We start from the raw sequence: 16,478 nt of genomic DNA on the forward strand, positions 1-16,478 counted from the left end.
AGGGTGCCCAATATTCTGCGTCGGAAGGCTAAGGCAGACATTCCCTGCTTCAGTGAAGTGCAGTTCATGGGGATTTGGACATCAACCGTTTTGTTTTGGTTTTAGATCTGTGGTCAAATGCATTACGTCTGAACCGAAGCCTTTGCACACTGTCAAGTGGATCAAAGTTGAGACTTCCACCTCTAAATGTGCAGTGTGTAGAATTAAGTGACGGCAGAGTCCAAGTCCAGCGAGAGTGGACTCACCATAAGTATGTTTTAATTGGTGTATAATCCCTTGAAACAAGACTTGTTGTGTTTCATCACCTTAGAATGAACCCTTCTTATCTACTTGGAGAGTGGATCATCTTCCACGGAGCCTGCCATGATGCACCACCATGTTTCTACAGTAGCGGTTTACATGTGTAATCATAACCGCCGTCTTCCTCGTAAGCTGTGACCTAAAGTATGACAGACTAAATCCAATTTATAAATCTTTCAAGAAACCTCTTCACTTTGCCTTGCCTTGCCTTGCCTTGCCACTTGAGGCTTGGCGCCTCGATGCGGTCGGAGACCATGACATCATTTTGAAGGTCACCTATGGCCCATCGGGGCCACCATAGCTTCCCCTATGTCGATGGAAAGGGAGTGGTGACGGACTTTGCATCTCAATGCTAGATGTAACTCAATCCTACATACAACCCCTTTAACATGTTAACGTTCAAATCTGTTAAACATGTTGGACTAAACACAAAAGCAAAAAACAAAAATCAACCTTAATGACCTCATTGCATTAATCACTTGGCTGCACAAGTGTGTGACTCATGAACGTCTTCTGGGCCTACTCCCATGGCAGCGCTCTGCCATCTTCCCTTTCCTGTTTGCTTCGAGCGCTTAGTGACCTTCAGCCAATGATTCACACACAGCAAATGGACTCAGGTCAGATGATCTGCTGGACCGCTCAGAGAAGAGTCCGATCTCTGAGCCTGAATAACCCCTTTAGTTCTCCTCACATCAGCGGTGTGTGCCTGGCATCGCATCTCCCAATCAGCTCCATGTAATGCTTCTTTGGGATCTGAGCAGATGTAAGGGGTTTCCTGGGTGTCTCAGAAGGGGTCGTCCAGCTGCTGTTGCGCGGGAGTCACATCATCGATAGTTAACAATGGAGCCCGTTCAAGCGGCAGCGATAGATGCCAAAGCCATGAGGTTCACAGATGAGGTGGAGGAATTGGACCACAGTGCTCTCTCTCTCCTTGAGTCACGCCATCCTTGTGTCTGGGGCTGGTTTCGGGGCTGTTGACTGCATCATAACCACATCCTGTAGGGCGTGCATGACTTCCAGAGAAAGTGCTAATCTTCACTAATGAAATGACACCTTGCGTCTCTTAGGCCACACGTGTGGTTTATTCGTCAGTCTTTTGCTCCCCGTTCTGAATAACCACAATGCCTGACGCATAGCTGGTCAAGAAAAAGCTAAGCCGTTTATTGTTCAATCATCTACCTATCCATCTCTAATGACATCACACTTGGGAGTCCCCTTCTACAGTGAAATGTGGGTTAGTGGCTGTACAAAAGTGTGGTCATTTCACAAACGTTGGAGAGGTATTGATGTGAACGCAGTCAGAAATAAACAGAAAGTCAAAAAACGCATTGCCAGATAACTCGGAAAGAATTACGGAATTTTTTGAGAGTCGATCCAAAATGCTGTGCAAATATTGTCCAGTATTTGAAAAAAGGAACCACCTTTGTTTTGGTTGAAACAAAACGACGCCAGGTTAAGAGGAGGCCAATGCAAATCTCACATTGTTAGGCAGACGTCAAACAAGATTCCATCAGGTTTATTTCCTTATGCAGTTACCGTTCCAAACGTCGTCATGCTCTTTTGAGGCCGCTACTTTGCATGAATAAACATTTAAACGTTCAAAAGTTTGAAAAAATGGAGTCCTGCCAAGGGAGCCGCTGCTCATCAACCGAAGCGTTTCGCCTCTGACAGCCAAGATAAACGGCTAAACAAACAGGTTAATCCCCACTTCTAACAGAGGTATCAGCCAGCCGCCCATGGCCTCGGGACTACCCGGCCTGTTTTCCTAAGGTGGAGCAGGTTATTCTACCTTAATAACCCATTTTCATCAGATAAATAACAACGCGCCGTAGACGTTTGGCATTGAACTTGAAAGCAACTGCAACCGGTTTCTAATGGCAAACGAAAAAGAAGGGGACGATAAGAAGATTGCATCTGAGTGGTTTGTCGTCAAAGGAAACAAGCTAGCATATTGATAAGGGGATAAAGCTACCTCAAAGTATTCACCGTGATAAAGTGAAGTTGGTAGGTGGGGCATAGTAGTGTAGGCTAGGGGGGTTCACCTCCCCGACGAAACCATTTGGCTTGGATCTTCAATCCCCCCCTTCCCTTTCTGCTCCTCAACGACCTGCATCTGAATACAACGCTAGTCACATGGGACAAAAGCACCTGCTAACCAGCAAAACAATCAACAGCAGGGTAGGTTATAAAAGGGGAGTCGTCCACGCTTATACTCCGAGACGGACGACTCTCTCATGGTCTTGTCCTGACGTCAAAAGGAGGACCGCTGGGCGGCTGAGGCCTGAACTGCCACCTCGCTTCTTCAAATAAACACAAAAGGGGACTAAAGAAGCAGCCGGCAAGCGTCCACAGCAGCGTCCTGTCAAACAAGCCCTGCGGCTGATGTGGGCCAAGGACCCGCTGATTAAAGGATAATAAACAGCGGCTCCGCTGAAACAATGTTAGGGACACCGCGGCGGCCCTGGCTCTGGGCACGGTGGGGCGGCACGTGGTTTAAAGGAAGCAGAGAGCAGAGGAACACTGAGCTGGTCCGACGCATCGTAAGATAAACACGTCTTGGCCAACGTTTGGTTTTACGGCACCGCACGGTTCAGACTTTAAAACGGGTTACACCGTTTACAATCCTCCCGTTTCTTGGTCACTGTTTTAAACGTTCAGCATACACAAGGGTTTATAGTTTAAAATGGTTGTTATTACTATAACACGCTAGATATTGGGTCGGATAGTCAATTGAACGTTGTTGTGTTGCCATCACTCTGAGCCAGAGGCGTCGTCAGCCCCTTTTTACTGGGGCACGTGCCCCAGTAAAAGTCTCCAGTGCCCCAGTAAAATTCCATTGATCATTATTAAATTCATCTGCAGAAGCGCCGCTCTCGCTATGGAATCGGCAGGATTCATCAAGTGCATCTCCTGCTGCCTCTGGAGTCTTCAGTCGAGCCTGCCTCTTACCAGCCAATCAAAAAACGAAAGGGGCTACATAAAAGCCAATCAGAAAATACCCCTACTGTATCTGGGTAAGATTTAACGCAACAACCAATGAAAAAAATCAGTTATTTACGGATTCGTCCACGTGACTCTTCTGAATGTTTCAGTGGTAAAGTGTGTCAAGTATGACCAAGTGTTTCTTTCTGTTCAATAGTCTAGATAGAACTCTATCAATCCCCTGTAGGAGAAATTTGTTAATAAAACAATAATGGTAAAAAAAATAAGGAATCTCCCACTTCCGGCTTCCATGAAAGAGAACCATACTAATTCACGCAATAGCGTTGATGCAAATCTAGCATTAAAGGTTAATTTAAGGAAGTTCTCTCCAGTCACGCTGAAACTAGTTTGCTAGTAGTAGCGCTTTAATTTGCAGCGTAAGAGAATTCTGAGAAATCTGAATGCTGACAAAATTCTCAGAATTCTGACACTGCAATTTATTTGCACGCTACGACTAGTGAACTACTTTAAAAAAAAAACTCGACACTGCGACCAGGCGACAAATGACTGGGGAGAACCTTCTTAAATGAACCTTTAATGCTGGATTTAATTATCAGAATTCGGATTTTATCCAAGTATTCTGACTTTATTATCAGAATGCTGAATTTGATCTCACAATTCAGAGTTAATTAGCCTATTCGATTTCTGAATTAAAATTCTTGTGATGAATAATCTACATTTGTACAGTCGATGTGCAGCACTTTAATTCCCGTCAACTTTGTTTTCTAACACCAGCATTTCCACAACTATGCTCATGTTCGTGACTGCTATACAAAACCATTTATAGTGCATCTATTTTTCTGCTGGGTAGTGATAGTCGCCCTAAATGCAGCTTTAATTTGGGCTCTGATTCTGAATAAATGCCGCTGCTGAACTGTGTGAATAAATAAAGGGAACTGAAATCTAAAGAAGACGTGTGGTTTTGATGTACCGTGAATTCCAGCTGAAAGTGGAACATTGCTGCCATCAGGGGAAATTAATGTAACCTAGGCATATTGTAAGTAGCTTTTAATTCCTTATTTTTTTGTTGATCATGTTTCGTTGGAAACCACGGGAGCTGGAAACAGCCCAGAGTAAGTCATCTCCTTTTTTAACGTTACAACAAATTCACAACTTGTTTGACACAAACAATGACAACTTGATTGCTGTTAAAGAATGTTGCCCATATAATTAGCACCAGTTTTTCAATACTGAGCGTCTGTAGCCTGTAGTTTTATAGCACACACACACACACACACACACACACACACACACACACACACACACACACACACACACACACACACACACACACACACACACACACACACACACACACACACACACACACACCATGCGTGCACGCACACACGCGGAAAATGAATAATGAATGAAAAATTGTCTGTATTCAAAACTTGAAGTTTTAGTGGACAAAAACTTCCTTAACACAAAAAAGGAAATGATGGATATACAGGGTGTTTTTAACATACTGGATCCAACAATGTTCCGAACACTGACACAGATAATTCAGATCATTGCACTCACAATTCCTGTAAACAGTTGTAGTTGTGAGCGATCTTTCAGTGTGTCGAGAAGGCTCCACACCTGGCTTAGGTCCACCATGGGGCAAGGAAGGCTTCACCAACTTTCTCTTTTGTCCATTGAAAAGGAGCAACTATGCAAAGTGAGTCAAAGCCACGTTATTGACCGCTTTGCCACCATGAAGGCGCGGCGATACAGCTTAATAGTGAAAAAATTATCATTTAAAAAGGCTCTATGCAGTAGTGTATGGCCTTATTTAGTTTAATTTAAGAGCTTTGATGGTTCTATAACATTTTCCAGGTTGATTGGTGGCAATGAGCCACCTCACCTTAAGTCAGAAATTCTATTAGTTTTAAACCTTGTTTCTTGCCTTTTTAGTACATGTCGTTCTGGCAAAATTATGCTGTTTCCACACAGCTTCTAAATAAATATAGATGTGTAGACTTCTCCTGATAAAGAGGTGAAGGTCATAAAGAGACTTTTTGTTTATTTGTCAGTTACCTTATTTGTAAATCTTTGAGATGTGTATGTGTTTAAATAAATATAATTGTACGGTACTCATGAATCCATCTTTGCGTCTTTACCTTTACCAGTGCTTTAATATAGCCTACAGTATGACAGTGACAATGATTTTGAAGCTCGTACATAACCTTCTGTATCCATCTATTTCATATTGTGCACACGTAAAAAAAAAAATGTTGGCAGTTGGGGTCCTGTGCCCCAGTAAAACTCTAGGTCTAGCAACGCCCCTGCTCTGAGCCACAATTCATATATAAATCTTCTCAGACCAGCCCTGGATTTTCCGTTATTGATTTATATTTTAGATAAATTCCTTGTCTGTACATGTTACATCGTAGCCTGGCTCTGCCCGCCTAAGTACTTCCGCTCAATTTGAATTTCCCTTCAGTACTAGGTCTGGGTCTGCGGTATGTTACTCATTTTCTGCGTCCAATAAGCGAACAGAGGGAGTGGCTGAGAACAATGACGTTAAAGGTGTTTGGTTTCTTTACAGCCTGCGCGCAACGTGATTCCCGGCCAAACGTTAGCGATTGGTTATTGAAGATCCAGAGTGGCACTGGACAGATCCAATAGTTTTAAACTTCAACAGACACCCGCCTTCAAGTGAGTTAACGTTTGTCAATTGAGTAGGTCCAGACTCTCTGTACAAATGAAATGAAGTACGAGAGTGGTAGGACCAGGCTAGTTACATCGGTCTGTGTCTGAGTGAGTTGGAGTAGTGGAGGAAGAGAGAGAGACAGAGACAGAGAGGGGAGAGAAAGAGAGAAAAGATAGGCATATAAGCTCTTGTAGAGGATAAAGACCAGGAAAGAGCAGAAGTGTGTTATTTGTGAGTTTTTAAATATGAGCGTGAGGGAGAGAGATGGAGTCAAAGTGAGGGAGAAATACCAGGAGTGTTCTAACTGGACAGAAAAACCTGAGAGGCCCAGGCACCCTATCTTTCCCAACACATTTCCAATTGGCCCAGGGCAATTGACCCGCCCAGTGATCTGCCTGTTGGCCAATCATTTGCTTTATTTGGCGAGACGACTCTTGACAACTATTGTGACAGACTCTTCCTGATTGAGCCTAATTTAGCTCTGATTACACTCCACATATATCACACTCCCTCCCTCCCTCCCTTTTTCTCTTTATCTAAGTAATTTCCTTTCCCCTGCTCCTACTCTCTTCCTCGCTCCATCCTCTCCCTCTCATTCTCTTTCTGCATCCCTCTCTCCCCTTTCAGGCCTCCCTCCTCCCTCCCTCCTGCTCTCATCCTCCCACTCGTCCCCAGCACCCCCCCCCCTCCCCCCGTCCTCTTCCCCTGCTCACCCACACGAAAACAAGAGGGAAAACATACTCTCACAAATTGAATAATGGGTGGTTTAACATTTGAATAAAAGAGCTAAAAACGGCTCCATAATAAACGCAGGCTGCGGAATTAGCCATTCAGGGCGAGAGAGAGAGAGAGCGAGAGAGATAGACAGTGTGTGAATATAATTGATCTGGCTGGTCTTTCGTGTAATAGCCGACCGAGAGGACGGGGGGAAGGGGGGAAGGGGATATTATTAAATGATAATTTGTTTGTCTAGTGCAAATCAGGTTACACTAATTATACGATAAAACAGCCACTGATGAAAAGGGCCCAATGCAACTCAAGCCCATAAAGGGAAAAACCATAAAGAGGAAAAAATAATAATAATAACAATACCAGCTAAGGGCTTTAGACCATAGACTGTGTATGAAATATTTTAAGAATTTGGATACGCAGACTGGGCTGCTGCTGCTGCTGCTGCTGGAGCGTCTGGATGCATGGTTTAGCTCTGAGCTGTCAGGAGCTCTGGCCTCGCAGCTCCCACAGCCTCACCTCACCCGGCAGAATGACCGGCTGTTGAGGCAGGCCTGTTGAGGTAGCCCTTCCACTGTGGTTTCACTGACTAAGCTACAGAAGCTGACGACTTGCTAGGCTATCTTAAGATAGCAACTTTAACGATAGGATAAGATAGGAGATGAGAGGAAGTGAGGGGGGAAGGAGGAGAAGGAGAAGGAGAAGGAGAGGGGTATAGAGGGGGGGAGAGGAGAGGGTGAAAGAGGAAGGGAGGAGCCTGGAGGAAAGAAGAGAAGAAGAGAGGAGAAGAGAAGGGAGAGAGGGAAGGAGAGGGGTATAGAGGGGGGGAGAGGAGAGGGTGAAAGAGGAAGGGAGGAGCCTGGAGGAAAGAAGAGAAGAAGAGAGGAGAAGAGAAGGCAGAGAGTGAAGGAGAGGGGTATAGAGGGGGGGAGAGGAGAGGGTGAAAGAGGAAGGGAGGAGACTGGAGGAAAGAAGAGAAGAAGAGAGGAGAGGAGAAGGGAGAGAGGGAAGGTGAAGGAGAGGAGAAAAGCAAGGAGAAATGCAGAGAGGAGCGGGGAAGGAGAGCAGAAGAAAAGAGGAGAGGCAAGGAGAGGAGTGGAGAGGAGAGGATAGGAGAGGGGAGAAGGGGAGAGGAGAGGAGAGAGGAGGCCCACCTGTTCCAGCTTGAATATGTGCTGGTTGAAGTAGTGCTGGAGACGCTCATTGGCAAAGTTGATGCAGAACTGTTCGAAGCTGTTGTTCTCATAGTCCTCGAAGCCAAAGATGTCCAGCACTCCAATGGACAGGATCTGATCATGACACACAGCTCAGATTCACACAACAACAAAAAGGAGAATAACAGCAACAACAACAGAAATGGAATCCCCAAATCGAAAAAGCCAGTGATCTACAGCGAACTACAGTATATTCCTAAACAAAATAGCATCAAATTGTTCACATAATTATTGTGATAATATTGTAATATATCCTGTATAATAACGTGTCATGGTCGATTAAAACCAACATTTTAAGGTTGGTTGATAAACTATATGCAGGGCACTATTTTACTGAGAGAGAGATAGAAGCTGCATGCACACATACACACAGAGGAGTTCATAACACACACAAATAAGAATCTCACACACACATGGATAGAGCCAAACATGCATGTGTACACACACTTATACAGTAACAATAGTTAAAAAAACAAGACAAAAAACACACAGACACACACGCACACACACACACTGATAACGTAGCCCACAGGGGGTAAACTGAGCGGGAGCTGGAACAAGAAGCCATCTGCCCCAATGTTATTGGTGCATTTTAAGTGTGTGTCTGAATGTGCGTGTGCATGTGTGTGCGTGTGCGTGTGTGTGTGTGTGTCCAGCCCTACCTTGGCGTTGTCCTCCAGGTCCCTGTTGTTGAGCAGCGCATGATTGGTCCGGAACACGATCCAATCAAAGAGGGCGCTGTACAGCGACTTTGCCATAGAGTCTCTCACTGTGCCCGCCTACACACACACACAAACACACACCAAACAAACAAGTCATTTTCTGGCCTAATCAAAGCCATATGGTTCTCTGTCTCTCTCTCTCTCATCTTTGTAAAACACACATTGATGCAACACACACACACACACACACACACACACACACACACACACACACACACACACACACACACACACACACACACACACACACACACACACACACACACACACACACACACACACACACACACACACACAGTAACACTGAATCAGCAAATACGTCCAGTGAAATAGATTATGACATCGCTGCACACCACAACGACCGACCGAGTCAATCTGCAGACCGACCAAACAAAACAATGATTATCAGATCTGGAGCTGTAACCCTTAAACCACGAGGAGGCATTCACTTAGCATCTCATATCCACTGCAGTCACGTAGCACAACGTTCGTAATGCCGTCTGGGTCTGGCCATTTAGCTTCCCCTCTTCCTGTGTGTGTGTGTGTGTGCGTCTGTCTTTGTTTGTGTGTCTGTGTCTGTCTTTGTTTGTATGTGTGTGTCTGTCTGTTTGTTTCTGCGGATCAATGTCTTCTTAAAGGGCTAATGCACTCTGAGGTTTAATGGACCACCAGCCACAGAGTTATTTGAAAGGACTCTGAAATGGGGACAGGAAATGTGAACAAGAAGATTAGAGTGGCTACTAATGCATTTAGCGCAAGACTTTTCCCTCAGCCTGGGGTTGCTAGTACCAGCGCTGCTGCTGCAGTTGCTGCTGTAGCTGCCGCCGCCACCGCCTGCTAAAACCATCGCTAAGTTCGCAGCATGAAAATGTCAGCAAGCTAGCCACAAGCTAGCATCAAGCTGGGAGTATCAATCAAAGGGAAAATGTACCCAGCGACGTGTCAACGGACTCAAATAATTGCCGGCTAGCTGAAGCACTCAGGCTTCAAGCATTTTGCTGTGCCCTCGCCTGTGTTTCTCTCCTTTTGTTTGTGTTTCTCAGTGTTAAAATGCATTGACTGCAAACACCCGCCAGAGCCAGAGACTTTAAGCGTCTCCCGGCTCAGGAATAGTTTTTTGGACACCTTGTTGAGCCCTGATGCCAAGGCTGTCAAAGAGAGCCCATTATTTTGTCCTAATACGCCACAAGTGAAACAAGCGAGGTTCTCCTCTTCCAGTTATGAAAGGTACCCTAAACAAACATAAAACTGTTACGTGTAGGCTTGGCCGCAATCGGATCTACTTATATTGGCAGCGGCGACGGTGTTACAAGGCAGGGATCGCTAAAAGGGAGCGGAGGGAGATGAAATCTCCAGCCAAGGTCAGGGGCTCCCAGATAATGACCCCCGCTGTGGGGCCCTAGTTGGAAGCGTCTTGGAACAAAGACCTCCTGTACCCACACACAACAAGAGCAGAGAATTTTGTGGGAAAACCAACAAGGACCGAAGCTATCTTCACACAGTGTCGCTATTGTGGCAGGCTGTAAGCCTACAGATCAGTAGGAGTACTTTGTTTATTAAAAGCCCATAAGGCAAATTGGGCACTATTTTCTGAGTAAAACCGTGGAAACTTTATTGAACCTCTTGATGTCAACAGTTGATGTCACGAGACTTCATTGTCAATTGCCTCAGGTGTTGTTAATTTACAAGGTAGAGTGCGCTGAGCGTTGTTTGATTCTGTGAAATAATATTTCATCCTATATCGATGTATTTTCCACTGTTTCATGATGTTTTCTTAACCTGTCAGTGCATGAGTGAAAATTACGTCTCAGAGTGGACCGAGGAGATACAAAAGGGGGCAGCTATCTTCGGCAGACCTTGTGATCAAAGAGTTAAGGCTGGGGTGATTAGTTAAAAAACAGGAGTTTAACACCTGCCGTGATTTATTTATTGTCTGTGATATTTTTAGTGGGAACACGTGTAGACCAACGCCGTAGCCTGCAGCTCCCGAGGTTGCGTAAGATACCATGAATAATAGAGTTTTGTTTTCCAAAAGAAAAGGAGTTAGCGTGAGCCTCGGGGGGGAGTTGAGCCGGCGGTTTTGGCCTCATGGCCTTGAGTGCGGATCTAGTAGCGTCTTGCCAATGAGGCTGCTCATCAAGTTTCTGCTATTGAGTCACTAAAGAGAGGCCTTAATCTGAACTGACGGGCTGACTACGACAGCAGGGGGGGGTTCACTGGAAACCGTATTATTGTTTTTTTTACTTCAATCAGAACCACTGCCAATCCAGGTCTGAGGTCTGCATGGCTTGTTTAGAGAAACTGTTGTTCACAGAATCACTTTATCATTATAATACTTCTTTACCCCCCAGGGCATCTTTTACTCTCTCTCACTCGCTCTCTCTCTTTCTTTCTCTCTCTCTCTCCGTCTTTCCTGCTAGACTTCATTCGGCAAATTCTATTTAATTAATCTTTCATATTCTACAACACTCCCCCCTCACAGTTTCTCGTTAAATGCAGCTTGTTTGTGCTTGTTATTCTAGTGAATCTGTGTATGTGTGCACTTAAGTATGTGCATGATGATGTATATTCATGCGTGTGGGTTTCTGTGTGCCTGAGTGAGAAAGTATGAGCGAGTGTGTGTGTCTGTGTGTGAAAGAATGTATGAGCCTGTGGGTCAGTGTGTGAATGTATGAGCCTGTGTGCATGTGTATATGTGTGTGTGCGTGTTGTGACATTGTCTGTAAGAGTAAAGGGCACTTCTTCTCAATTTCCCTAGAGTCTGACATCATCCATGCTTGCATGTTTGGCACATTCCCATGCGACAGTGCGCCAAGGCAATGTGTTGTGCCCGAGGTTTCTGCACCAACCCCTGCTTTGTATTTATCCATAGGACATTTCCTGACTGGTTCTGTCAGGATGGTCCTGTCTGAAGAACACTGTACTCAATAACAGGACATATATGAGAGGCTCTCTCTCTCTCTCTCTCTCTCTCTCTCTCTCTCTCTCTCTCTCTCTCTCTCTCTCTCTCTCTCTCTCTCTCTCTCTCTCTCTCTCTCTCTCTCTCTCTCTCTCTCTCTCTCTCTCTCTCTCTCTCTCTCTCTCTCTCTCTCTCTCTCAGAGAGGAGGGCGGGTCAATCTGTCCCTGAGGGTACACAACAGGGGATTTCCTTTGCATTTCCCTTCCCTTCATATCACTCCTCCATCCTCAGCCATACTATTCGGTTATGTTTTCCCCTTTTCTTTTGTCATTGAGGAGATTTTCATGGATGTTTTTTTCTTCTCATCCTTACTCCCCCTCCCCCCACGGTGTGTGTGTTTGTGTGTGTGTGTGTGTGTGTGTGTGTGTGGTGTGTGTGTGTGTGTGTGTGTGTGTGTTTATGTTCAAAGCCACAGGATAAGGTTCCTAATCGCTCTGTCTGAGACAGAGATTGAGTGAGGGTGAGAGACAGAGAGAGAGAGAGAGAGACAGAGAGACAGAGAGACAGAGAGAGAGAGAGAGAGAGAGAGAGAGAGAGAGAGAGAGAGAGAGAGAGAGAGAGAGAGAGACAGATGGAGAGAGAGAGAAAGAGACAGATGGAGAGAGAGAGGGACATGGACAGGGAGAGAGAGCGACAGAGAGAGAGAGGGACAGAGAGAGAGGGGGACAGAGAGAGAGGGGGACAGGGAGAGAGACAAAGATAGCCAGAGTAAGACAGCTAGTGGGGCAGATTCTGGCTCCTGCACCGTGTAATCGAGTGGACGCTGCACATTCTGGAACTGAAACCACATTACTTGAAGGATGGGTATGTGTGTGAGTGTGAGTGTGTCTGTATGTATTTCTTTGTGTATCTGTGTCTGTTTATGTGTGTATCTGTTTATGTGTGTGTGTGTGTGTGTGTGTGTGTGTGTGTGTGTGTGTGTGTGTGTGTGTGTGTGTGTGTGTGTGTGTGTGTGTGTGTGTGTGTGTGGTGTGTGTTCCGTCTGTAAATGTGTTTGTGAGTGTATGCATGTTTGCGTTTGTGTGTATGGGAAACTAACAACCAATAAATGCTCCTTGATGACTTTTGCTGGGAAACACTTTAGACAAAAGCGTCTCAATTACCTAATACTATAATTGATTGGATCTTTTGAAGATTCTCTACTGTCTGTTTCTAAGTGCTCCATAAAACACTTTCCTCACCACCAGAAGAAGAAAGACCTTCAGAAGTCCAGCCCTTCACCTGGAAGAGCCAGTGACATCACCGAAGAACCGAATCTAGGTCAACCTGAGGCATCGCCACGGCGACATGTCTGCTGACTGCCAGCAGCACCGTTGGGTCCTATCTCCACGTTACCGTGGCGCCCAGGACGACTGCCATCGGCTGCGTGTCTTGACGGCAGAAGGGAAGCGAAAATCCCTTCGGAATATTGTGTAAATAAAGGGGGCTCGGCTCATGCCCCCCCCCCCCCCCCCCCCCCCCCCCCCCCACCCCCCCCCCCCCCCCCCCCCCCCCCGCTGCACTCACACAAACACTAACACATCTGGCGCGCACATGGAAACAAACAAACACACACACACATGTGCCCACTCATAAAAGCCTCAGGGTCTGCCGCAGCTGTTCTTGATGGGAAACAGGATGTGACTAACCAAAGAAAACTTCAAAATAAGAGTCCTTCAGAGGGAAGGCACTGTGCTGAGGAAGTTGGCTTGCGTTCATCCACTGTCGACTTCGGGCCGTTGCACCACCCAACAACTCCCCAAACATCTGGCAGCCACTGCCAGGAATTTGTGATAAAATTCTCTTCAAAATAAGAGTCCCTTCAGTTGGGTGAAAACCCTGCCTTGAGGTAGACGACCAGCGTCTTGATCGCCTCCTCACCCCCCTGGCACCCATGTGACCCTCACCTCAGCCAGCTTGTAGGGGACGATGAGCCGGTCTCCCACCGTCACCGTCTTCCTGGTGGTCAGCGCCTCCAGCAGCACCTCCTCCTTTACCTGGACCCAGCAGGAGACGCACAGGAGGAGAGGGTTAGGAGGAGGAGGAGGAGGAGGAGGAGGATGTGTACATAAACGGTGGGCGAGGATAGGCTCTTAATAATACTAACTATTGAACACTGTTAAATACTATTATTATACCAAGAGTCAGGAGTCAAACCACTCTTTATCAAAACATTAACATGACATAACACACATTCACACACACAAACAAACCACTGTACGCACACATACACACACAGACACACACACATGATCCTGAGCTTGGCTAGAAGCCCACCTCGTCCACAGTGGGTGAGGCAGATGTCAGTGCCCACCCACATCACACACCACACCCCACCAACATGGGAGTGGATCAAACAGCTGCCATTGAGATCTCAGTGAGCTGTCTGATTGTGTGTGTGTGTGTGTGTGTGTGTGTGTGTGTGTGTGTGTGTGTGTGTGTGTGTGTGTGTGTGTGTGTGTGTGTGTGTGTGTGTGTGTGTGTGTGTGTCCGTGTCTATCTTTGTCTCAGCATATCAGTGCCATGCTGTGAGGGGCAGCGGCTGAATTCACTGAACACTCAGTAAGTGGGTCTATTCCCGTCCCCCGCCTCCTCTGTTAAGCCTCTGTGGTGAGCAGGGAGAGGTTGCCCGCGCTGGGAAGCACATGGACGTGTGTGGGTATGTGCACGGGGATGTGTGTGTGTGGTTCTGTGTGTGCATGCGGATGTGTGTGTGTGTGCCTGCGTCTGATGTGTAAGTGTATGTGTCTGCGCGTGTGTGTGTGTGTGTGTGTGTGTGTGTGTGTGTGTGTGTGTGTGTGTGTGTGTGTGTGTGTGTGTGTGTGTGTGTGTGTGTGTGTGTGTGTGTGTGTGTGTCTTGGTGTGTGTGTGTGTGTGTGTGTGTGTGTGTGTGTGTGTGTGTGTGTGTGTGTGTGTGTGTGTGTGTGTGTGTGTGTGCGCGTGTGTGTGTGTGTGTGTGTGTGTGTGTGTGTGCATGCTTTAGTGTCTGTGAGGGCTCTAGCATTATCAGAATGCATTTCACACTGCCTAGTAATCCTATAACAGAGTTACACAGCTCTTAGTTCTGAGGTTGTGATTGGTCTTTAGCCAGCACCACAGACATATTATTATTTATCACCCGGTAACATGCAGAGGTTTTATGAGAGAGGGAGAGCAAGAGTAAGAGGGAGAGGGAGAGAGAGAGGGAGAGTGAGAGGTGAGAGAGCGAGCGAGAGAGAGAGCGAGGGGGAGAGAAGGCGAGAGAGAGGAGAGGTAGAGGGCCAGAGAGACAGAGAGGGCGAGAGGGGGCGAGAGAGAGAGAGAGCGAGCGAGAGGGCGAGAGAGAGCGAGCGCGCGAGAGAGCGAGGGAGCGAGAGACACTTCTGCGACAACATAAATTCTGAAATCAAATCCCTCATTACCCCAAATGTGTAACGGTTACATCGGAGGGCGGAGACAAGCATGTCTGTCCTATCGTCCTTTCCCCCTTCATGCTCACGGTCCCCTGTCAGAAACACTTGCCCTGACCGCTGTAAGCCTCACCCCCTCCGTCTAGAGGCCCCAGTCTGTCAACCCTTCATCCTGCTGCGCTAGAGTCACTTCCTCTTCCTGATCAGCCCGCACAGGAAGCAGGAAGTGGCTACTCAATAGCCTGACCACAACCGCTGAGTCACGTATCAATACACACACGCCCTGATCGCCTCGTAAAATTGTGCAATAGTTCTAGTGTATCATCATCCTCAACTGCTGTTGCGTTCTCGCTAGTGGGGTAATCATTATTTACAACCGACTATGTTATTTATCGCTACCCAAAATGACCCTAATAGATTAAACTAACAATAACTATAACATTACCAACACGAATGCGAGACAATTAGTTAATTGATTCCCATTAGTGGAGGCAGACTGACCCAGACTAATGAGTTGACAACTGAGCCGCTGAGATCTGGTTTTATAGTCTAGAGTTACTGCGCCAGTATCTGAGCTGGAAGCCCATCATAGTGTTGTGGATCCTGTAGTAATACAAGTAAATGTGTAGGCAGAATACATTGGTAAGTAAATTTAGAGAATTAAGTAGGTAAGTAAGTAAGGAAATAAGTAATTAAGTAAGTAAGCATGTATGTAACTAAGTAAGTAAGTGAGTAAGGAAGTGAGTAGTTAAGGGATACAAATAATGGGGGAGGAAGACTTATGCCTATTATACTCCTAAACAAATTACTGCTTGCCTCCCTTTATTAAGAAATCCTGTCATTCTTTGTCTTCAATGGGTTGAAAAACTGGTTCCCCGACTGATCATATAATGGTACAAGGAATTCCTCAGGATGTCTGAAACCAAATCAAGGCTTTAAAAATAGCCTGGATACACAAACAGCACTTTGTGGAAAATCTGGACGTCAGGGACAGATGTTCTGGACTTGAAGGAGAGCTTCAGCTTCTGTTGTCACCACAAGCTGTGGCGTGTCAAGAAAACCCCCTCACTTGACGAGTTTGTTCATCCGACCACACACACACCCGTACCCACACACCCGTACCCGTACCCACACCCACACCCACACCCCCACACCCCACACACACACACACACACACAACAAACAAAGCTGCATTTATTTATCTTGGTAAAATAATTCGCCAAAGTAACTTTGGATAAAAGTGACTCATTAACGGTTTAATAGAAAACTTAATCAATAGGACTTTCAATCTCTCAAAGTATAAAACAAATCTTCAGCACTTTATTTTAGAAAAGTTCATTAGGTTTAAAACCATCCCACAGAGAGTGAAATGGTGATGGATACCTTAAAGATGGCATCGGGTTTATGCAGAAAGGCTTGAGTCTGCGGAGAAAACGTCTGCTGCAATCCCTCACGTTGATTATCCCTCGATATATCCCAGATATTAGGTTTCAGCAAAAACAATCACAAGCATTAAAAGGTCTGCTGCGACTGCGTCTCAAACCCAGTGCACCTTGAGATGCATA

The 16,478-nt window shown here is 46.1% G+C and overlaps 1 protein-coding gene across 3 annotated transcripts in view; it reads right to left on the bottom strand.

The window, feature by feature from the left end:
* The window catches only part of myo9ab (myosin IXAb), a 97,983-nt gene that overhangs the window by 28,562 nt on the left and 52,943 nt on the right, over nucleotides 1–16,478 (bottom strand). For all 3 annotated transcript variants that reach the window (XM_030365983.1, XM_030365982.1, XM_030365984.1), the window contains 3 exons: nucleotides 13,432–13,521; nucleotides 8,526–8,642; nucleotides 7,804–7,938 (listed from right to left, as the gene is read on the bottom strand). In XM_030365983.1, the coding sequence (XP_030221843.1) occupies nucleotides 7,804–7,938; nucleotides 8,526–8,642; nucleotides 13,432–13,521 (342 nt within the window). The remainder of the gene's footprint in view (nucleotides 1–7,803; nucleotides 7,939–8,525; nucleotides 8,643–13,431; nucleotides 13,522–16,478) is intronic.

The sequence above is a fragment of the Gadus morhua genome, chromosome 9 (assembly GCF_902167405.1).
Source record: "Gadus morhua chromosome 9, gadMor3.0, whole genome shotgun sequence".
NCBI classification, from domain to species: Eukaryota; Metazoa; Chordata; class Actinopteri; order Gadiformes; family Gadidae; genus Gadus; species Gadus morhua.